The sequence below is a fragment of the Candoia aspera genome, chromosome 3 (genome assembly GCF_035149785.1).
Source record: "Candoia aspera isolate rCanAsp1 chromosome 3, rCanAsp1.hap2, whole genome shotgun sequence".
Lineage (NCBI taxonomy): Eukaryota > Metazoa > Chordata > Lepidosauria > Squamata > Boidae > Candoia > Candoia aspera.
The window spans coordinates 158089607-158108495 of record NC_086155.1 but is presented as its reverse complement, the minus strand read 5'-3'; the positions used below and the strand labels follow the sequence as shown (position 1 = coordinate 158108495).

At 39.7% G+C, this 18889-nt stretch overlaps 1 protein-coding gene across 7 annotated transcripts in view; it reads left to right on the top strand.

Moving 5' to 3' along the window:
* PTPRM (protein tyrosine phosphatase receptor type M) overlaps positions 1-18889 on the top strand; it is a 516027-nt gene that overhangs the window by 190911 nt on the left and 306227 nt on the right. For all 7 annotated transcript variants that reach the window (XM_063299123.1, XM_063299121.1, XM_063299120.1 and 4 more), the window contains exons 4-5: positions 5196-5274; positions 6412-6527. In XM_063299123.1, coding sequence (XP_063155193.1) covers positions 5196-5274; positions 6412-6527 — 195 coding nt within the window. The remainder of the gene's footprint in view (positions 1-5195; positions 5275-6411; positions 6528-18889) is intronic.

Here is an 18889-nt window from a genome sequence, read left to right as displayed (position 1 = left end):
CACAGTTCTGTACGATCTTAGACAAGATCACAAATAGCTAAATGCTATTTAGCATGACCATGAGTGACCCTTGGTCGTGCAGAATGGTATTTTTCAGGTGCGCAATAAAATATTTTCTTTATTTTCCAAAATGCTATTTTCTGTATTTGAAAAATATTTTTATTTTGTTTTTGGAGATTTTTTTTCTGAAGAAAATACAGGCAAATAACTCCCACTAATGCTTATTGTATACACCCAAGAATCTTAAAAGCAGAGTATGTCACAGTTCTGTAGACATTGTGCTGTATTGTACCTCTATATTTAGATGTTTCTACTGAAATGCTTCTTAGTATGCATGGCCTTCTGAACATAGTTATTGTTCCCTTTCAAGATATGTGTTGTAGCTATTAATTATTTCTCTGAGCCATGTCTTATATGAAATAATGCAGCTCTAACCTTCATGTTAATTCATGTGCATTTAAATCTGACTTTTTTAGCTAGGTAGTTATTTAATGTTTTCTTAATGATTTGGTTGCAGACTGACCATCAGTAAGTGGTCCACCAGTCATTTATCCATAAGTAGAGGAGGTTTCTTCTAAACGCATACTAAAAATGCATCACTAGAAAAACGGCTTGCATAAATTTATATCTGCTGTTTAGCTAACAAGCTAACTAGATAGATGTAAATAGAATTAGATATTACATGAATTTAATATAAACATTGTGAAAGGTGAAAGGTCCCCTGTGCAAGCACTGAGTCATGTCTGACCCTTTGGAGGGACACCGCTTTTACAACATTTTCTTGGCAGACTATAGCGGGGTGGTTTGCCATTGCCTTCCCCAGTCATCATATATATAATATAAACATTATGAGCATAATTTAATGTATATCAGCATAAAGGGGAAGTCCTGCGTTCATTCTTTTGTCCAGATGTTAGTTAATAATGAATAACTTCAAGGCACCTGTTCTGTTTCCTTTTAAAATTCTTTGATCCATTTGTGTTCAGGTGGTGTAATTTTTGTATCTGCTGCTCTAGAGGAGATAGTTGGTACATTTCATCACTTTCACAGTAAAACAGTTGTTGTTTTTAATTTCAGAGGATTAATTTAAAGCATGAAGCTAATTTTCACATAAAAAACAAACTTCCATTCTTCTAGCAGATTCTGTTACAGAACCCTGACAGCTGTTAGTTTCCTTTTGTCTTTAATTTGATATACCCACATGCAGGCAGACTGCATAACTGTAAAATAAACTCCATGCTCTTTGTCTATACATCATTGCTTTCTATTTTATGTGGAACAAAACAGGCTGCTGAAAAGAAACATAACATGAATCCTATGAATGTGAAAATCCATAGCTAAAATCAAATAAAGGTGTGTATGTATGTGGACTGTTTGTTTTTGATATTATAGGATATTATAATTCAGTACAGTTGAACGATAAAGAATGAACAGATCCGTAATAACTTTAGCTTTTTTGTTACGTTAATTTCTTTGCAGGGCATTTTAAGCATGTTTACTTGAAAATAAGTACTCAGTATGGCTTAGTCTCTAGGAAAGGAATTTAGGAGGACTGCAGCTTCACTCTTATTTAATGATAATTAGATCTAAACTTTCTGAGCCTAATTGCTGCTTCTACAAATGAAGTGCTTGGGGAGTTAGGCACTCCGGGGTTTCACATCTGCAGTATGTTCAGCTCTTATATGCTGCCTTATATACTGAGTGCTTCATATTATCAAATTTAGTTCAAGCTCTGATCTTGAACTAAAGCCAAACCAACTTAGCTTTCCTCAAGAGTGAAATACATAGTCTTAATCTCCTTTTATGTTACAGAAGGGCTGTGAACATAACTTTAATGTAAATAAAATAGGTTTACTGTTGAAACTACAAGATTATAATGCTTTCCTTTAGCTTTCTCTGGACAAAATGTCCATTCTGTGTGGAATTCAGAAAAAGCCATCTTATAATAGCTTATGCATAGTTTAAAAATAGCCATCCTTTAGATTTATGTGCATACGCAACAGTAAACAGACACTTGATTCAAGCAGTATCAGTGAGATTCAGTCGCCATTCCTAAAAATACTGACAGAGACTCTGAGAATAAAAATAGTACAAAATATTGGCCTTAACTGACAAGTGATTTGCTGTGGAGTAGTTGAAATCCTTATAGAATAAATAGGTTCAGTATCATGGGACTTGAAAAATAAATCAGTACAAAGAACTTCATAATTAGAATTTTCACTGTTCATATTAAATCACTTCTTTGTTGGAGGATATAGTTGACATTAATCTCATAAGTTCTTTATCAGTAGAAGTACAAATCTCGATGCAAAACAGATACATAAAATGTAGTTGTGTAGAATGGTTGTGTAGGGTTGGGGGAAATACAAGATGCAAGACAAATAATCCAAAGTCTAAATTTTCTGTTTGATATGATTTATTTCTAGCTGTATTTACATAAGCGCCTTAATCAACCAAATTGATATAAGTAAATTCTTATTCTTTTTCAATACATTATTATAAATTCAGTTTATGATCAGGTACGATTTGCCTTTGGCCTACAGGAATTTTAAGTGCTTAGAACATGAGGTCATTTTGAAAGAAAGATAAAGAAAGGAAAGAAAGAAAGAAAGAAAGATTCTTTCTATTGAAAGAAAATCTGTTTATTCCTTTTGTTCTGTGAAGCTGACAAGTTATTGTTAATAGCACGTTTTCAGCAGTAAGCATTTAAGGTGGCAAACAAGCCCCCTCCCCCATTTCCATTGAGAAGGGAGAAGTGGCAGGAATAAAAAGCTAATTTTGCTCTTCAGTGAAGCAGGGAGGATCAGGGACAGTGCCATGTTAAACTGCTTCCTCATTTCCTGTTTGGCAGGCGTCTAAGGGATAGACTGATGTAAGACATCTCTAAGGCAGATGTCCAGCACTGTTTTTCATGAGTAAACGTAATCCGTGTTTTAACCAGTTCTTTTCTGGCATTAGTTATGGCAGCTAACTAACATCCCAGGAATCAGAGAATCTGTGTTTACAGTAACTTTTCTATTCAAGGGAGCTACTTTGCCTAATCTGCTTGGTGATTTCCATTTCAGATGTTTCAGGTATGTTGAAATTAAAAATGGACAGTTTGGAGTGAAAATACTAATACTTTTAGACCGTGAAAATCGTATAGAAAATACCCCCCCCAAAACAGAACATCAAATACTTCTAGCATTTCTTTTCATTGTTTTGCCTAAGACTTTCCAGAAGCAGTATTAGTCATTTGCAACAAAAGTTGTGCTGTTTTAAAGAATAATATATGGCATTTTACAATACAAATGCTATGCCATAATAAATGTATTAGAATCTTCATTTGAAGCGAATATTTGTAGCTCAGGGTTGAACTGTGGAGTCCTTGGTGCTCTCTGAGCCTTGTTGTTTTCTTGCAGGCGTTTCATTGCCAGACTAGGCGACATCTTCAGTGCGAAGAGGGAGTGGGCCTTGCTCTCAGTTTTTATACCGTGGCTTGCCCTGAAATGAAACATCTGCAAGAAAACAACAAGGCTCAGAGAGCACCAAGGACTCCACAGATTCTTCATTGTTTTAACTAAGGGCACATTCAGAAGGAACCTTTTTTACAGCCCAATTCGCCTCAAATATTTAAAGTTGACTACATGATTGTCTTACTCAGTCTGACTTTGGAATGCGTAAAACACCATAAACTAATTCTCTTCTAGCCAACTAATAGGAGAATGCAATTCTAAGTCAGTACATATCCCTGAGCTACAGCAGCTCTTGCAAAAACAAAAAGCCCTATTATGCTCATTGTATTTCTATACAGAAATAAGGGAAAAAATGCATTGCTTATTTCTCCCTCCTCCTTTTCAGCACATTATGCACTACTTTCCAGAAAATCTGAGCTGTGGATTCAGAGAAATATTTGCATGATTGCACTGATATAAAAGTATTCATTATTAATTAATTAGTATTTGTGCTGAAAACTGTGTCATGACAAGATTTATAGCCAGGCACTTTTCCCAATAACAGCAAAGATAGTTAAAGTACAGAAATTTTATTTGCGTATTAGGTATAAGTGTAGGGGTGGGGAACAATGGCCTGGTTTATTTATTTTGAATGTGATGGGAGTAATGCCAGATCACTGACTTTGAATTTATGAATCAGTTTTCCTACTAGCACATCAAGACAATTTTCCAGTTGTCTTGGCTATGTACTAGGAAAATATCTTTATATTGGAAGTATGCATCTGTTTATTTTTCTGGACTATCCACCAGCTTTCACTACCGTCAAACAGTGTCACTTTTTAGGGCCTCCTTGGCCGAACATAAACGTCTAATTTTGATTTCTTGCTTTGTACTAATAATATACAGAAGAATATATATTATATGAATTATGTTACAGGTAGTCCTTGTTTAGCGACTGCCCTGTTTAGCAACCGTTCACAGTTAAGATAGTGATGAAAAAGTAAACTCTGTGACCAGTTCTTACATGTATGACTTTTGAAGGTCTGTAAAACATAGGAAAGTTGAAGCAAGGACAGTTTCAGTTAGCAATCGCTTCACTTAATGACCAAGTTGCAGGTCCCAATTTTGGTCGCTAAACAAGGACTACCTGTATCTGTTGTATATTAGGTTGATCTCATGATAAAATGTCTTAGATTAATGAGTAAGACAGAGCTTTAATATATTTCCTCAATATTCCTCAAGGAATATTTCCTCAATATTCCTCAAGTTGTATTCTTCTTCAGTACAACTTTCAAGCAACCAGGAAGCATCTGGAAAGCAGCAGTGATATGGTACCTTGGTGAAATAATATTATATTACATTATACTGTCTTTCAGTTGATATCACTGTGGAAGAAAATGTGCATACTAAGCAAAAAAAGGTATACTCTGCCATGTAATTTTTATCCTAATATTTAATCTAATTTGTATAAGTTAGATAAACACAAAAAGTTTGGGAGAGTATTTATTTATTGAATCAGGTAATGCATAAGGAAATTGTCTGCAAGTAAAGATACAGCCGATAAAGCTGTGCATGGATAAAATTATCAATGACTATAAATTGGGATTCCTATCTTTTCCTGCATTGTTTCAAATGCTTTATATTTTTCAAATAGTCAGCATTTGGTTTGAACAAATAAATAGCTGTACTTATGCTAACATTTCAGAAGCATAAATCTATCACCAAGTATATTGATATTACTTGTTTTTTTTAATCTTTCAGGTAGTTTTTGAAGTGATCACTATAGGTCACCAAGGATATCTGGCTATTGATGATGTGAAGGTTTTAGGACATCCATGTAGTAAGTGAATACTACATTTTTAATTATTTCAGAATGTTGGGTGTTGGAATAACTCTATCACTGCTTTCTTCTGAACCCCCAAATGGCCTATTTAGTTCTGTAGGTGCCTAGAACTCCTGAAACCAACATACCGTGTAGATTTTCTAAGATTTTTGGAAAGCATACTTTGCTAGCTGATGATATGAGACTAAGTTACATGTTACATGAACCTGCAAAAGGCACTGGAGCAGGATCCTGGCCTTCACATATAGGAGAAGGCATTGTTCCATCAGTGCAGTTGATGCTGAATTTATATCACATGCATTTCCTGATCATTCCAAGTAGTAAAATACATTAGTTCTAAAGTGCCTTAGCAACTTCTGGCTGACTTCATGTGCACTCATAACTTAAACAGTGTAAGACCTAGTTACAGTACTTTGTGGGGAGCCCCCTAGTGAATTGCAAGGCTGTAAACTAGACTGGGAGTTAAAAAACATCCCAGAAGATCATAGCAAGTAAATTCCATGTTACTGCCAAGGAAACTATACAGATGTGTTCATGAAGTCAGTAGAAACTTGAAGAAGGTTTGATTTTACTAAGTCCACAATTTATTTGAGGTACATAAACTACCTTTCTTTGAGGTACATAAAAAGAGTGGTCTTGATAATTTCCTAATATTTCCTAATATTCTGGTCTGATAACTGGTTCCAGTATTTGTTATAGCTTTTATTAAAAACATCAATTAGATTACAGTATAATCTTCATAGAAATGTTTTACAAGAGAGTTACATAGACAAAATAGTTTACTTGTTCAGTAAAAACAGTAAGCTGAAATTGTTCTTTTATTAGGACTTAGATTCTTGTAAAAAGGAGCAATGACAATGTAAAACATCTTTATAATATATGATATTGTGAATAATTAGAAACAAATATATTAAAATTAATTTCAGTCAGAATTTCTTGTCTTATAATGTAAATATGTTATTCAGATGTTTAAAACAAAGTAGGATTTGGATTCCTTTATTGAAATCTGAATGGCCCATTCCAACTTTACCATTCTGTGAAAACAATTCTTTTAAAAATCTCATCAGAAAAGTCATTTAGAACAATGTGGTGCTAATAATATGATTCTCTTTGCCACTCCTTTATTTTCAACAGCCAGCACACCCCATTTCCTGCGTGTCCAGAGTGTAGAAGTCAACGCTGGCCAGTTTGCCACTTTTCATTGCACTGCCAATGGTAGAACTGTTCAAGGAAACAGGCTTTGGCTACAGGTAACCTTGTTTGTTTTCCTTTCCTTTCTCTACCAAATATGATTAAGTTTCAATAAGATTGAAAATGTGGTAAGTTCATGGCTTTCCGAAATCCAAAATCCAAGAAGGACTGTATGACAAATGGGAAACAACATGGCATTAGTAATATTTCTGTTTTGATTCCAGTAATTAAAAACAGGGGAAAGTATGTTACATTAATACAAATCTTCAGCATCCCCTGGAAGACTCCTATGTTTTTTTAATCACATGCTATTCATTACAGCAGCATATGTAAGTTTTTTATAAAATTGTACACCTTTGGAAAAAGCTCCAAACTTACTTGAATTGTAGACTAATATATGGCAATTGTATTCCAATAGTTAAACAAAATGATATATACTGTACATATTATATATATATATATATATATATATATATATATATATATATATATATATATATGTAAAACATATGTATATAAGCTAAAATTGTTCTTGTATTTATGTTTATGGCATATTTATATTTATTATAGTATTTTAATGTTTTTATTTTGTTGTAAACTGCCCAGAGTCCCCACTTTGGGGGGAGATGGGTGGTGGCTAAATTTAATAATAAATAAATAAATATATATTCTTGCAGCCCCAAAGCCACGGTGTGCCAAGAAGCCACGTTGTTGCGGCATGGCAAGCATCCCTAGAACTGTTCAGTTCTAGGGCTGCTTGCCGTGCCGCTGTTCTGGAGCTCCTTGCCACACCACGGCTCTGGGGCTTTTTGGTGCACAGCAGCAACAAGATTTCTTGCTGCGCTGTGGCTCTGGGGCTGCTTGGTGCACTGCGGCAATGGGGCTGCTTGGCATGCCATGGGGCTTGAGGCTGCACTTCAGGTGAGCCCAGCGGAGGGAAGGAAGAACACAACTATCGTGCCAAGGGGGACAGAGAGGAAGGTCCACTGGGGGCAGTGGCAGAGGAGTACAAAGGCCTCTTCATGCTGTGCAGAACAGCCAAAAGGGCAGAGATGGCAGGGAGCCAAGTGGGTGGGGAGAGTTGAAGGGGAGGCAGTCCCTTGCCTTGGAAGAATCGAGGTTCAGGGCTGGGAGAGACCAAGCAGGGAATGGATTGGATAGGGGCGAGTCCTCAGCTAACAATCCACCAGATTCATTTAACCACAGCAACAGAAACTGCCAGAACTGCCCTCACTAAGCAGGGCGATCATTTGATGTTTCTGTTAACAACCACTTTGCTTAGCAATGTAGTTGCCAGTCTCAATTAGGGTTGTTAAGTGAGGACTGCCTGTAGGAAGATGTCACAAGAGCTGTATCTCTAAGACTAACAACTTCATATGCTGTTCTGTGAGTTTGTTAGGTAAAATGCTCCAGTATAAAATTTTTAAAAATGGGAAACAACTTTGTTCAATAATCTTTACTTATTAAATTAAAAAAAAACCTCACTTTTCAACACTTTATATTCATATATTTGCCTGATTTCTATGACTGTATGCAATTTTACAACTTATATGGCTGGTACATTATTTCCAATGTTTCTGCATATCTATCTTGTTAAATTTGTAGAAGTTACAGCACTTGATTTCTCAAAGTGATCATCTTGCTCGAGATCCGCACATACTCATAGTAACATTTTTTAGTAAAATATTTGTTTGTTTGGTCTTATGTAGATGTAAGTGTCCTTTGTTTCAGAAATTATCACTATGCATTTTATGCATTTTAAAAGAAGCTTTTATGCAAAAACATACATCATACCATTTTATTATGTGCAGTCTCTAAAAAGTCCAGAAATCATGTTTAGTTTCTGTTATGAAAAAGCTTTAGGCTGGTATTTGTCAATATTATCTATATAGTATTTGTGCATTATGTATGCAATACCATATGCATCTGGGTCTTGTTCTTCCTGCAGCTGATATTAAGCGGCCCAAGAACTTATTGAGTAGGAATTTTTGGAAGAAGTAGAAAAAGGATGAAGTTGGAATTTCAAAGCTTCTTTAGTTCCTCTGAAGTTCAGAAAGGAAATAATTATGAGTAAGGAAACTGCTTAACAAAGAGAAATCAGTTGCGGAGCTCCAGAGAGAAATTACCAGTGGTGTTGTCAGGCCACCTTGAGCCCAGCAATTTTATTTTTATTATTAATAGGCTCATCCCATCTGCTTAGAATTTTTTTAATTGCATTTAGACCACTTAGGTAATGGTCATTTGGAGGACAGTTTTAAATTTGAAAATTAACCAATTTAATTCTAATGTATATGAAGTCTTAGAATTGCTATATTCTGTAATATTGTTCTTTAAAAACAATGTGTTTAGGTCATAACAATGAAATCACAGTCTTTTTATTGTATATATGTCACCAGGACCACTAACCAAATAATGTTTTTTTGGCATTATGATGGTTTGCTTCACAGATAGACCTATCTATGAAGCAAGCCATCATAATGCCAAAAAAACATTATTTGGTTAGTGGTCCTGGTGACATATATATGATAAAGACTATAAAGGATGTTCCATAATAGTTTAGTTGCTCTAAAATAAGTGCATGCATAAATATTCTCATTTTGGCATGCTTTTCTGTAGATTTTCAAATCCCTAGTTACATTGTGTTTGTTCACTCTAAGAATTTAAGACTAGGATAGCATTGTGTGTCATGTAAAAAAGTAATACATAAAAAGAGCTCAGGGCATGTGCAGGATTTTTGCTCCTAAATAGCTACAGTTTCTTTGGCCATATAACTGATGAGCAGTGCATTGGCACTTGGCATTCTCTGCTTTCAGTGCCCCATTCAGCACTCTAGTGGGCCTTCAAAGACCAGCATGAAATTACTATATGATTAGGTATATCGGCGGTTTTCAATACCGTAGACCACTGTTCTTCAGAGCCATGAATTGGGGATCGGGGGCTCCATGTTATGGTGGTTCTCTTCCTTTCTTCAGGGCCTGTTCCAGTCAGTGTAGATTGGCGTAGACAAATCGTCCCCTAGGACTCTCCTTTGTGAGTTGCTGCAATGTTCTATTCTCTCTCCTCCTTTTCAACATCTACATGAAACCGCTGGATGAGTTCATCTGCCAGTTTGGGGTTCAGTATCATTATTACACTGATGATACTCCATTATGTCTTTAGACCCTGGGCTGGCCAAGTGAGGCTGTCAAAGTTTTGTCCCAGTGCCTGGAAGCTGTGTAGGTTTGGATGGGGAAGAACCATCTCTGACTCAATCCTACCAAGGCCAAGTGCTGTGGGTGTTTGGAGCACCCAGATATGGGGATACACCAACTTTGACTGAGGATGGGGTGGCACTCCCCCATTCAAGGGTGGTGCACAATTTGGGGGTCTTCCTGGACTCACAGCTCCTGCTTGATGAAGCTTCCTTTGCCCAGCTTCATCTGGTGCCCCAGTTGCATCCTTTCCTAGACCTGGGGGGTTCTCATGGCATGACTACTGCAATACACTCTACATGGGGCTTCTTTGAAGACCACACAAAAGCTTCAGCTGGTGCAGAATGCAGCAGCATGGGCATGCCTCATGTATGCCCATGTAACACCTCTGCTTTGTGAGCAGCACTGGTTGCCAGTTTGCTTCTGGGTGCAGTTCAAGGTGTTGGTCACTATCTATAAAGCCCTACATGGCATAGGGCCTGGTTACTTGAGGGTCCGCCTGTCTCCTACAGTATCTGCCTGGCCAGTTCGATCTGGTAGGGTTGGCACGCTCCGGGTTCCATTGATTAAACAATGCCATCTGCCTGGACCCCAGAAGTGTGCCTTCTCTGTAGTAGTGTCTGCCCTCTGTAATGAGGTTCCCTCCAAAATTCAAACAGCTCCCACCCTATTGGTATTTTGAAGGGCCTTAAAGACCTGGCTTTTCACCCAAGCCTTTGGAGAGGACGCCCCTTTCTTTCTGTTCCATTCTGGGTTTATTTCCTTGCCATCTTTTTCTTTGTTTTGTGTTTTGTGTTCTGTTAATTGGTTTTCAACAATCTGTAAACCATCCAGAGTCACTGAAGTTGGGTGGCATATCAATTTAATAAATTATTATGGCTGGTCACACAGTCAGCCAGGTGTTACACTGGATTTGGCATTTTTGTCCATCTATCCAGTCCTTCCCAGGAACCTGGGACAGACAGACAGATGTTGTGGTTTAATAATATTAAAGATATCGTCGCAGGATGTAAACTGTTCCAAGTAAAGCTGCCTTTTGCAATTGACTGATGGTGATTTTGTCAATGCTGATGGTGTTCACGTGGTGCTCCAGGTGCTTTGGAATTGCACCCAAGGCGCCTATTACTATTGGTACTACCTTTGCCTTCTTTTGCCATGGTCATTCTACTTCTATTTGCAGGTCTTTGTATTTTGTGATTTTTGCAAGTTCTTTCTCTTTTATTCTGCTGTGTCCAGGTACTGCAGTGTCCACTATCCAGACTTTTTTGTCTTTCTTAACAGTTGTTAAGTCTGGGGTGTTGTGTGGCAGATGCTCATCTGTTTGAATTCTAAAGTCCCGGAGCACTTTAGCTTCTTCATTTTCTCTTCCTTTGTCTATTTTGTGGTCCCACCAGTTCTTGCTTGCAGGGAACTGGTATTTCTCGCAGATATTCCAATACACCCTTGTTGCTACTTTGTCATGATGTTGTTTGTAATCAGTCTGGGCAATCTCCTTGCAGCAGCTAACTAGGTGGTCCACTGTTTCTTCAGCTTCTTTGCAGAGAGGGCATTTGCTGCTGCTGCTGCTACTGCTGCTGTTACATTGAAAAGAGCATTTATCCTTTTTCTGGTGTGGCAGGATGAGTTGCCCTGATGGACATGACGTAATATCATATTCTCAGAGTTAAAGTTGCTTTTTCTAAACTAGGCTCAGTGTCATGCAGACACTGAGAAACTCCCTAATCAGAACACCTGGACATTGACACATCTGCCTTGTAAGTGAATGTACACAAAAGAACAGAAGTGTAAAGCAGTGGAGCAGAGGTTATTGGGCATGGCTGGAGTTGTCTTTGTACAGCATGGACTGAGGATAACATGTGCATCAAGGAGCAGGTGGAGGAGGCATCTGAAACTGAAGACCCAGCAGGAGCAAGCAAGGCCCAAGGGAAAGATCTGCTGTGCAGACTTCAGCTTTCGGAAGACAGAACAGACGTCAGCGGGACAAAGGTGCTAGAATGCCAGAAGCTAAGAAAAAAAATTATTTGTTCCTCTTTCCATTCACCTTTCTTAATTAAAAATGAGGGGAAAAGTGAAAGTAGTGACAGAAGCCGCATGTCGGGTAGGGTGGGGGAGATTGAAACATGTCAGACAGTGTAAAAAGCAACATTTGTAATTGGCTGTATAGAACTGTATGTGTATAGTTTGGAAATACGCATACGTTGTCTACCTAAAAGCTAACCTAAAAGCTCTGTAACATCACTGTAATGTAGAGAAGAACAGTGTGTGTGTGTGCGGTCGTGTGTAAAGTGTCTACTTTTTCTCATAGAGGAAAAAAGTCAGGAAATCTGCCTGTAGTCCTTTCTTGGTTAAAGCAAATCCTTGTACAATACAGGCTTTTTGTTCCTTGGTTCAGAAGGAAACATGTTATTGCTACTGAATTGTTTTTTACTGCATGTCTTTACATTGTGAAAAGCATAGTCTTTCAGTAGTGCTAGGCAGTGTTTTTTTTTTAATAACACCGTTTAAAGTTAGTTGCTACCTCATTTTGTATCTTAGTCTTTACATAGCTTGTCTGTCTGAGCTTCTTTTTCTTTGCTCCTGTTTTGAAACTGGCTACCTTACTGGGTTTTTTTTCTCCCCTTACTGGAGCCACAATCTGCTTTAATGTACTATTTCTTATTTAGCATACATGACCACGAGAGGTTAAAAGCATCCACTTAGTAATGGAAAAGAAAAATAACCACTTAAGCTAAAAAGTGGCTATCAATGAATACCATTAAACTGCCAATCATATTCATGTTCAGAAATTCACATAAGAAAATAAGAGACACAGAAATCCAAAAGCTTTTCTTACTATACAGGCAGTCGACCATAAAGCAGGATTAATGATTAAGAGAAATTCATGTTCTCCATAGCTGATGAGAATGAATAAGAAATAAGTACCTTAATAACTTAGTAGCTTCATGCATTTTCTATTCATAATAACTGATGGCATTTCTATAGCTATTTTTTTCTACAACTTAAAATGTTTTATTTCCAGACATAATTATAGTATATATTACACACATGGATAAAATATTTGTAGCTATTCATGCTGAAAAATAAGTATAAAATATCTTTGAATAATATACAGGTACAGTAGTACATGTTATTAGGGGCATCAGGTTCAGAACTTGAACATTTCTGCCAATATCTAAAACTAGTAAAGCCTGTTTTTAAAACAGGTGCATCTCAAAGAAGAATTATTGTCAGAGGGGGAGCATATGCTAAAATTGTTGGATGAACCAGTTTTATTTTAGGAACCTTATCTTCAGATCAAGTTTTCTTATAAATTACTGTGAAATTATTTGTTATAAATTATTCTGATGTAATTTCATTCTTTATTTTCATATCCAGCTATTATGATGTAGTTGTGTAGTATTTGTGAACTTGGGATTTTAAAGTTTCTAATATAGTCAAACTAATGTTTTCATCATAAACCAGAATGGATTATTTAATACTAATATTCATAACATATTAGGTAAAATAATTGTCTGTTTAACCCACTCTTCCCATTTTACTGTTTATCAAAATGCTGCTTGGCTTGTTAAATCTAAGTGAGTATTATTTGGAAAAATATTACCATTTGCAAAGAAGACTATATTTAGCAACAGCAACAGTTAATGCTAGTAACTGAATCTATACCTTCTCTGTCTTAGTGAAGTATGTTATGTGAAAGCCTTGACAGACCAAACCATAATGATAGAGCTCAACATCTTTGTGTTTCTCTGAGACCACCATGACATATTAAATATTGTGACTTGGAATGCAAGAGGAGTAAATGATACAACGTGAATTAATAAATAAAATGAAAGTGAGAAGATATGTTCTGTGTCTGGGGAACTAAGAGAAAGCATAAGGATGTACTAGATCTGAATAAAGGTGGTCTGATTTTATGGAATGGGCTGGAATATATGCAAGGAAATGAAAGTAGAGGTTTAATTATGAATGAAAGTGCTAAATGTATATATCATGTCGCCTGAGTTACTGTGAATGCATTTGAAAGTAGGAGTCCAAAGACTGGTGATAAGTATGTGTTTTGCTCTAGTGATTGGTGTTGTTGGAAGACTCATGGATTAGTTGCGGGGGGGGCGAATTATGCAATATTCTGAATGAATATGTTCCATGAGAAACAGTTACTATGCTAACAGTTGTTAAATGACATGAATGGATCAGTGGGAATGATATTAGAAAGTATGAAAAAAATAATTGAGCAATCTGGAGATCCAAGAATGAATGAGAATGGTGACTGATTATGATGAAAGATTGAGAGAATTAGGTTACAAACATGAAGAGAGCTTCTGAACATGGACCAGATCATATTGTCAAAAGTGTACCGTGGGAGAAAATGGACATGGAAGAAAGGAAAGAAGTGAAAGAAACTAGAATAAAAATAGAATGACTGCAGGAAAAAAGACAGATAAATAGTCTGCCACCAGAATAAATAGAAAGTGGTTATAAGAAAAGAGAATAAGGAATAAACTGAAAAGAAATATATTAGAGTGCCACAAAAATGTCTTTTGAGAGTTACACTAATGTGAAGAATGATAAAAGGATGTTTGGTAGAATGATGAAATGAAAGAGACAGTGGATAAAAAGAAATACACATAAGAGTATGATTTCTGCAAAAATGAGAATGAGAGAATGGTACATTCTGTTTGCAAAGAATATAGTCAAAAATATTAAGATTAAAAGAGAGATAGAAAATATAGAGCTATTTTGCTGGAAATAAAAAACAACACAGTTTTGAAATGGGTGGAAACAAGGAGTTTCCAGCAGAGTGAACAGAATTAAAAAATAACAGGATGAAATTATTTGGAATGAAGCTGAAGTGAGAGAATTCTGGAAAAAGTATTTTAGAGATTTACCAGGACTCAGTGTTCATCCTTGAGTCTGAGTCACCAGATCCTTCATGAACCAGTCTCCGTGTGCTGCTGCTACTAAATGCCAAGACAATGTGTAATAAAGATATCCTTGTCCATGACTTGATTATGAAGAAGTCAGATGACCTGACCTATATAAATGAGACCTGGGGGCAGTCAGGGCCAGAAGTCCCCTCTTGGAGATGTGCCCACTTGGGTTTTGTGTTTGTCATCAGCCACAACTCCAGGGTAGGGGAGGAGGGGTGGCAGGATGGTTTTCGGAGGCTCTGTGCTGCAGGTTACCAGATAGGAGATTTTATGGCTGAAGCTGGGCTCCAGGGAACAGTTGAGTGTGTTGTTGCATCAATGTCCCTGATGCATAGCAACTTCCCAGCCTGAGTAATTTGTTCCATTGCGGACTGTCAGTTGACTGTCTGAGGCTGATGGGCTTTGGGGATTTTAAGGTGCCCTCAGGTGGTATTGAGTCAGGAACAACTCAGGAGTTCATGGCCATGGTTCTGTCCCAAATTTTTAAGGGCCCAGCGGTTGCTGTGAGTTGCATACTAAGTTTTCACCCCTCAGGGTAGTTGCAAAATGAACGTTGTCAGGAACAGATTAATGTCTGATTGCTTTTTGACTTACAGGTGCTTTTTCTTTCCCTTGGGGAGGCAGAACCTATTAGATCTGCCTGCTCCAGATACCTAATGGACTCAGAGGTGTTTCAGTGAGCTCTTAGTTTTTTTCCTGAAGATATGGCAAGCTAGTCATCTGAAGCCTTCGTTTCTGCCTGAAATGGGCAGGTGACAAGGGCCTTAGATCAGATAGTTCCTATGCGGCTTCTCGCTGTACATCAATCTTGCTGAGGTCCTTGGTTTTCTAAGGACCTCTGAGAGATGACATCAGGACATCAGAAGAGATGCCTAGAGTGCTATTGGAGGAAGTCAGTTGAGCAAGTATGAGAACTTATATTAGGAATTACATTGTGGCAATATGAATGGTGAAACAGGTATTACTCTGCTGTTATTGTGTCTGCTGATAGTTGATTGACAGCCCTTTTTCAGGTGACCCACTCTTTTTTGGGCAGAGATGAGCCTCATGACAATCTTTTGAGCTGCTGTGAGGAATATTCTAGCATCTAGAGAATAAAGTCACTCAGATTCACTCAGAGTTGGACTTGACTAGGCTGACCCAGTCAGGGTGCGAAAGGCATGCTTGGTAACTTGGGAGGATTTTGACCTTGTAAATCCTGAGGAAGTGGCCAGGAATCTCAGTACCACAGGTAGTCCTTACTTAATGACCCTAATTGGGACAGGAATTTCCATAGCTAAGTGAAGTGATCATTAGGTGAAACATCGCATGACCACACCTCTTAGTGATGGCAGTTCCAGTAGTCCCAGTTACAGTCATTAGGCCAAGACTGTGCCATTGTTAGGCCAGGACCTCATGCTTCCCTGCCCTACCTCATTCACCTCTGCTTCAGCTCGCCCCACCTGCCTATCTCCTCCCCATCTCTGCCTTTTTGGCCACCCTGCACTCTGCCGGCTACTGCTGCTGCCCTCAGCTGACCTTCACCATCTTCTTCCTCCTTGGCACGGGGTCTCTGTCGGTACTGGGCTTGCTGCCATTGCCGCCAGCCCACCCACCAGACTCTTTGCAGACCTGCCCTGCTTCAGCAGTCTCAGCACATCACACATTCCCATGTGCACTCTCAGTCTGCCTGCCAGAACTCCATACACCAGACGCAGCTTGCTGCCTTTTCCCTGGCTGCCAGCCATTTTCTTGCAAAGCAGCCACTCATTCCATGAAGGCTGACACTTCCCAGGAGGTGAGACAAAGCAAAGTGGGCATGGGTGGTGGATCATGACCTGGAGCAGCCATGGCCCAGCTGGTGGCTCATTGCTTGGCCAAGCCCTGTGGCGTCTCAGACCGCCGCAGACCAGATCATTGCTTGCACCTTGCCAATTGTCCTTTGTACCACCTGGGGGCAGGGGGTCTTTGAACACTTGTTCTGCCTGCCAGGGTTCCACACACTGAATGCGGCTTGCTGTCTCCTTCCTCCTGCAAAGCCTTGCAAAGGGCCGGCAGCTTGCAATGCGCTGAAAACTGCAGACTGGTTCTCCAAGAGTGCTTCCAGCGTGCGCTCTGTAGCTCATGAAGCTGCTGGCTCTTTGCGAGGCTTTGCAGGAGGAAGGCGGGGCCAAGAGCAAGCAGAGGGCTCTGTCAGCATTGGGCTCACCTCCACCCCTCGCTGAACCCTGCAGGCTGGTTCTCCAGGAGTGCTTCCAACGCAAGCTGCAGAGTGCATGCTGTGTCTCCAGGAAGACCTCATCCCTCCACTTTCCCCAGTCTGCTGCCACCCCAAACAGCGCCTCCCACACAGCTGCACCTTTGCCTGGGGAGCCGCTGCCACATCTCCTGCCTTGCCCAGCGATGGAGCGTGCCGCGCCTTGCTGTCCCATCCCACTGCGCTCTCCATAGTGTGCAGGCTATCGCTCTTTGCACCAGCAGAGGAAGATGGGGCTGCTTCACCTGCATTGCTGCCCTGTCTCTCCCACCGGCTTGGTCCCACTGCCTCCTTGCCGGACGGGTCCAGCAATCTCCCTGTGGTAGACAAAGCTCTGCCACTGTCAGCTTCATGGGGTAAACCAGATAGGAACCTCAACCAGATGAGCTAATTCTACCTTATTGTAAAGCTACATTGACAGAATCTTGCAAGTCTGAAAGAACAATCCCCCCCTCATCTCCTGCGAAACTAGGGAGAGTCTCTTCTGACCCTCTTGCCTCACCCACTATCTAGCTGAGGGCTATGCCTGGTCTCCCCAGGTGTTTCTCATAAAACATTTACATATAACTTTACAGTCACCCTACTGCTGTGCCCTCACCCAGCACCTGGATCCCGGGCCAGCAGGAGGAGGAAGAAGACAGTGAAGGTCAGCTGGGGGTAGCAGCAGGGGGCAGCAGAGGTCAAGTGCTTGAAATTTGATCACATGACCACGGGGCACTGCAATAGCTGTAACTTTGAGGACTGGTCGTAACTACCATTTGCTCAGTGCCACCATAACTTTGCTGAATGAACAGTTGTTAAGCGAAGACTACATGTATTAAGCTGGCCATTTGCTTGTTAGCTCTTGGTCCCTCCTGACTTGTGAATGCCACTCAGGAGGTGACATGCAGCTGGGTCCATGTAGTATTGGCCTCTTTTAGAGAGGAGGTGTTTCCACCAGACTCAAATGAGGCAGTAGTACTCCCCCTTTCTTACTTGATCCTAACATTCTGGAAAATTTTAATCCAGTCTTCAACATTTCCTTTTTAGGGAAACTTGCAGGTAGTCCTCGACTTACAACCATTTGTTCAGCGACCATTTGAAGTTACAAATGGTGGTTATGACCTGTCCTTGGAATTCTGGTCATCCCAGTACCCCTGAGGTCATATGATCACAATCTGGGCACTCGGCAACCAGCTTGCATTTACAACTGATTGCAGTGCCCCATGATCACATGATTGCCACTTGCGACCTTCCCTACTAGCTTCCCCTGAAAGTCTCCCCCACCTATGCACCCTCCTTGAGCCTCACCGTGCCTCTCCTGCCACTCATGTACCCCCACGCACCCTCCCCAATTCTTGCTGCACCTCCTTTGCACTCTCATGCACTCCCTTGCACATTGAGCACCCTCACAAAGCCTCGTCACACTCCTCTTGCACCCTTACACACTCCCTCGCACCCTCCTCCATCCAGCAGTAGCACATACCTGCCTGCTGGCCTGCTTGCAAGCCGCCTGGGACTTGCAACTTCCTGCTGGTTTCCCCACTGATTTGGTTGTGGAAAGTCAGCAGGGAGTTGCCTCACCTAATGTCTATGGGATTTGGTTAATGACAGCAACCAGGACTGCAGGGATTGCCATTGCTAAGTGATGCGGTCGTGCTTTACAACTGAAATTCCAGTCCTAAATGCTGTCATAAGTCGAGGACTACCTGTATCAAGAAGGTGGTCAGGTTGCAACTATAGAGGATATTGTAAGAAGTGGATTATTTGGAACTTTTTCAGTCAGGTTACAAGATGGGATATAGTACACAGATGAGACTGTTTATTAATAACTTAAGGTAGGGGATTAGGGTAGAGCTATCATCTTCCACCCCTCTCCCCTTTGATCTGTCAGCAGCTCTCAATACCATAGACCATGGTATTTTTCTAGACTAATTGCAGGGAGTGGGAGTAGGGGGCATGCTTTTAGTGGTTCTCCTTTCTCTACAACTGGTTCCAGCTGAAGTTGGTTAGAGGGGAGAGATTGAGTCTGAAGTCCCTAATTTGTGGAGTGCCTCAGGGCTGAACTTTCCTCTTGTTCAACATCT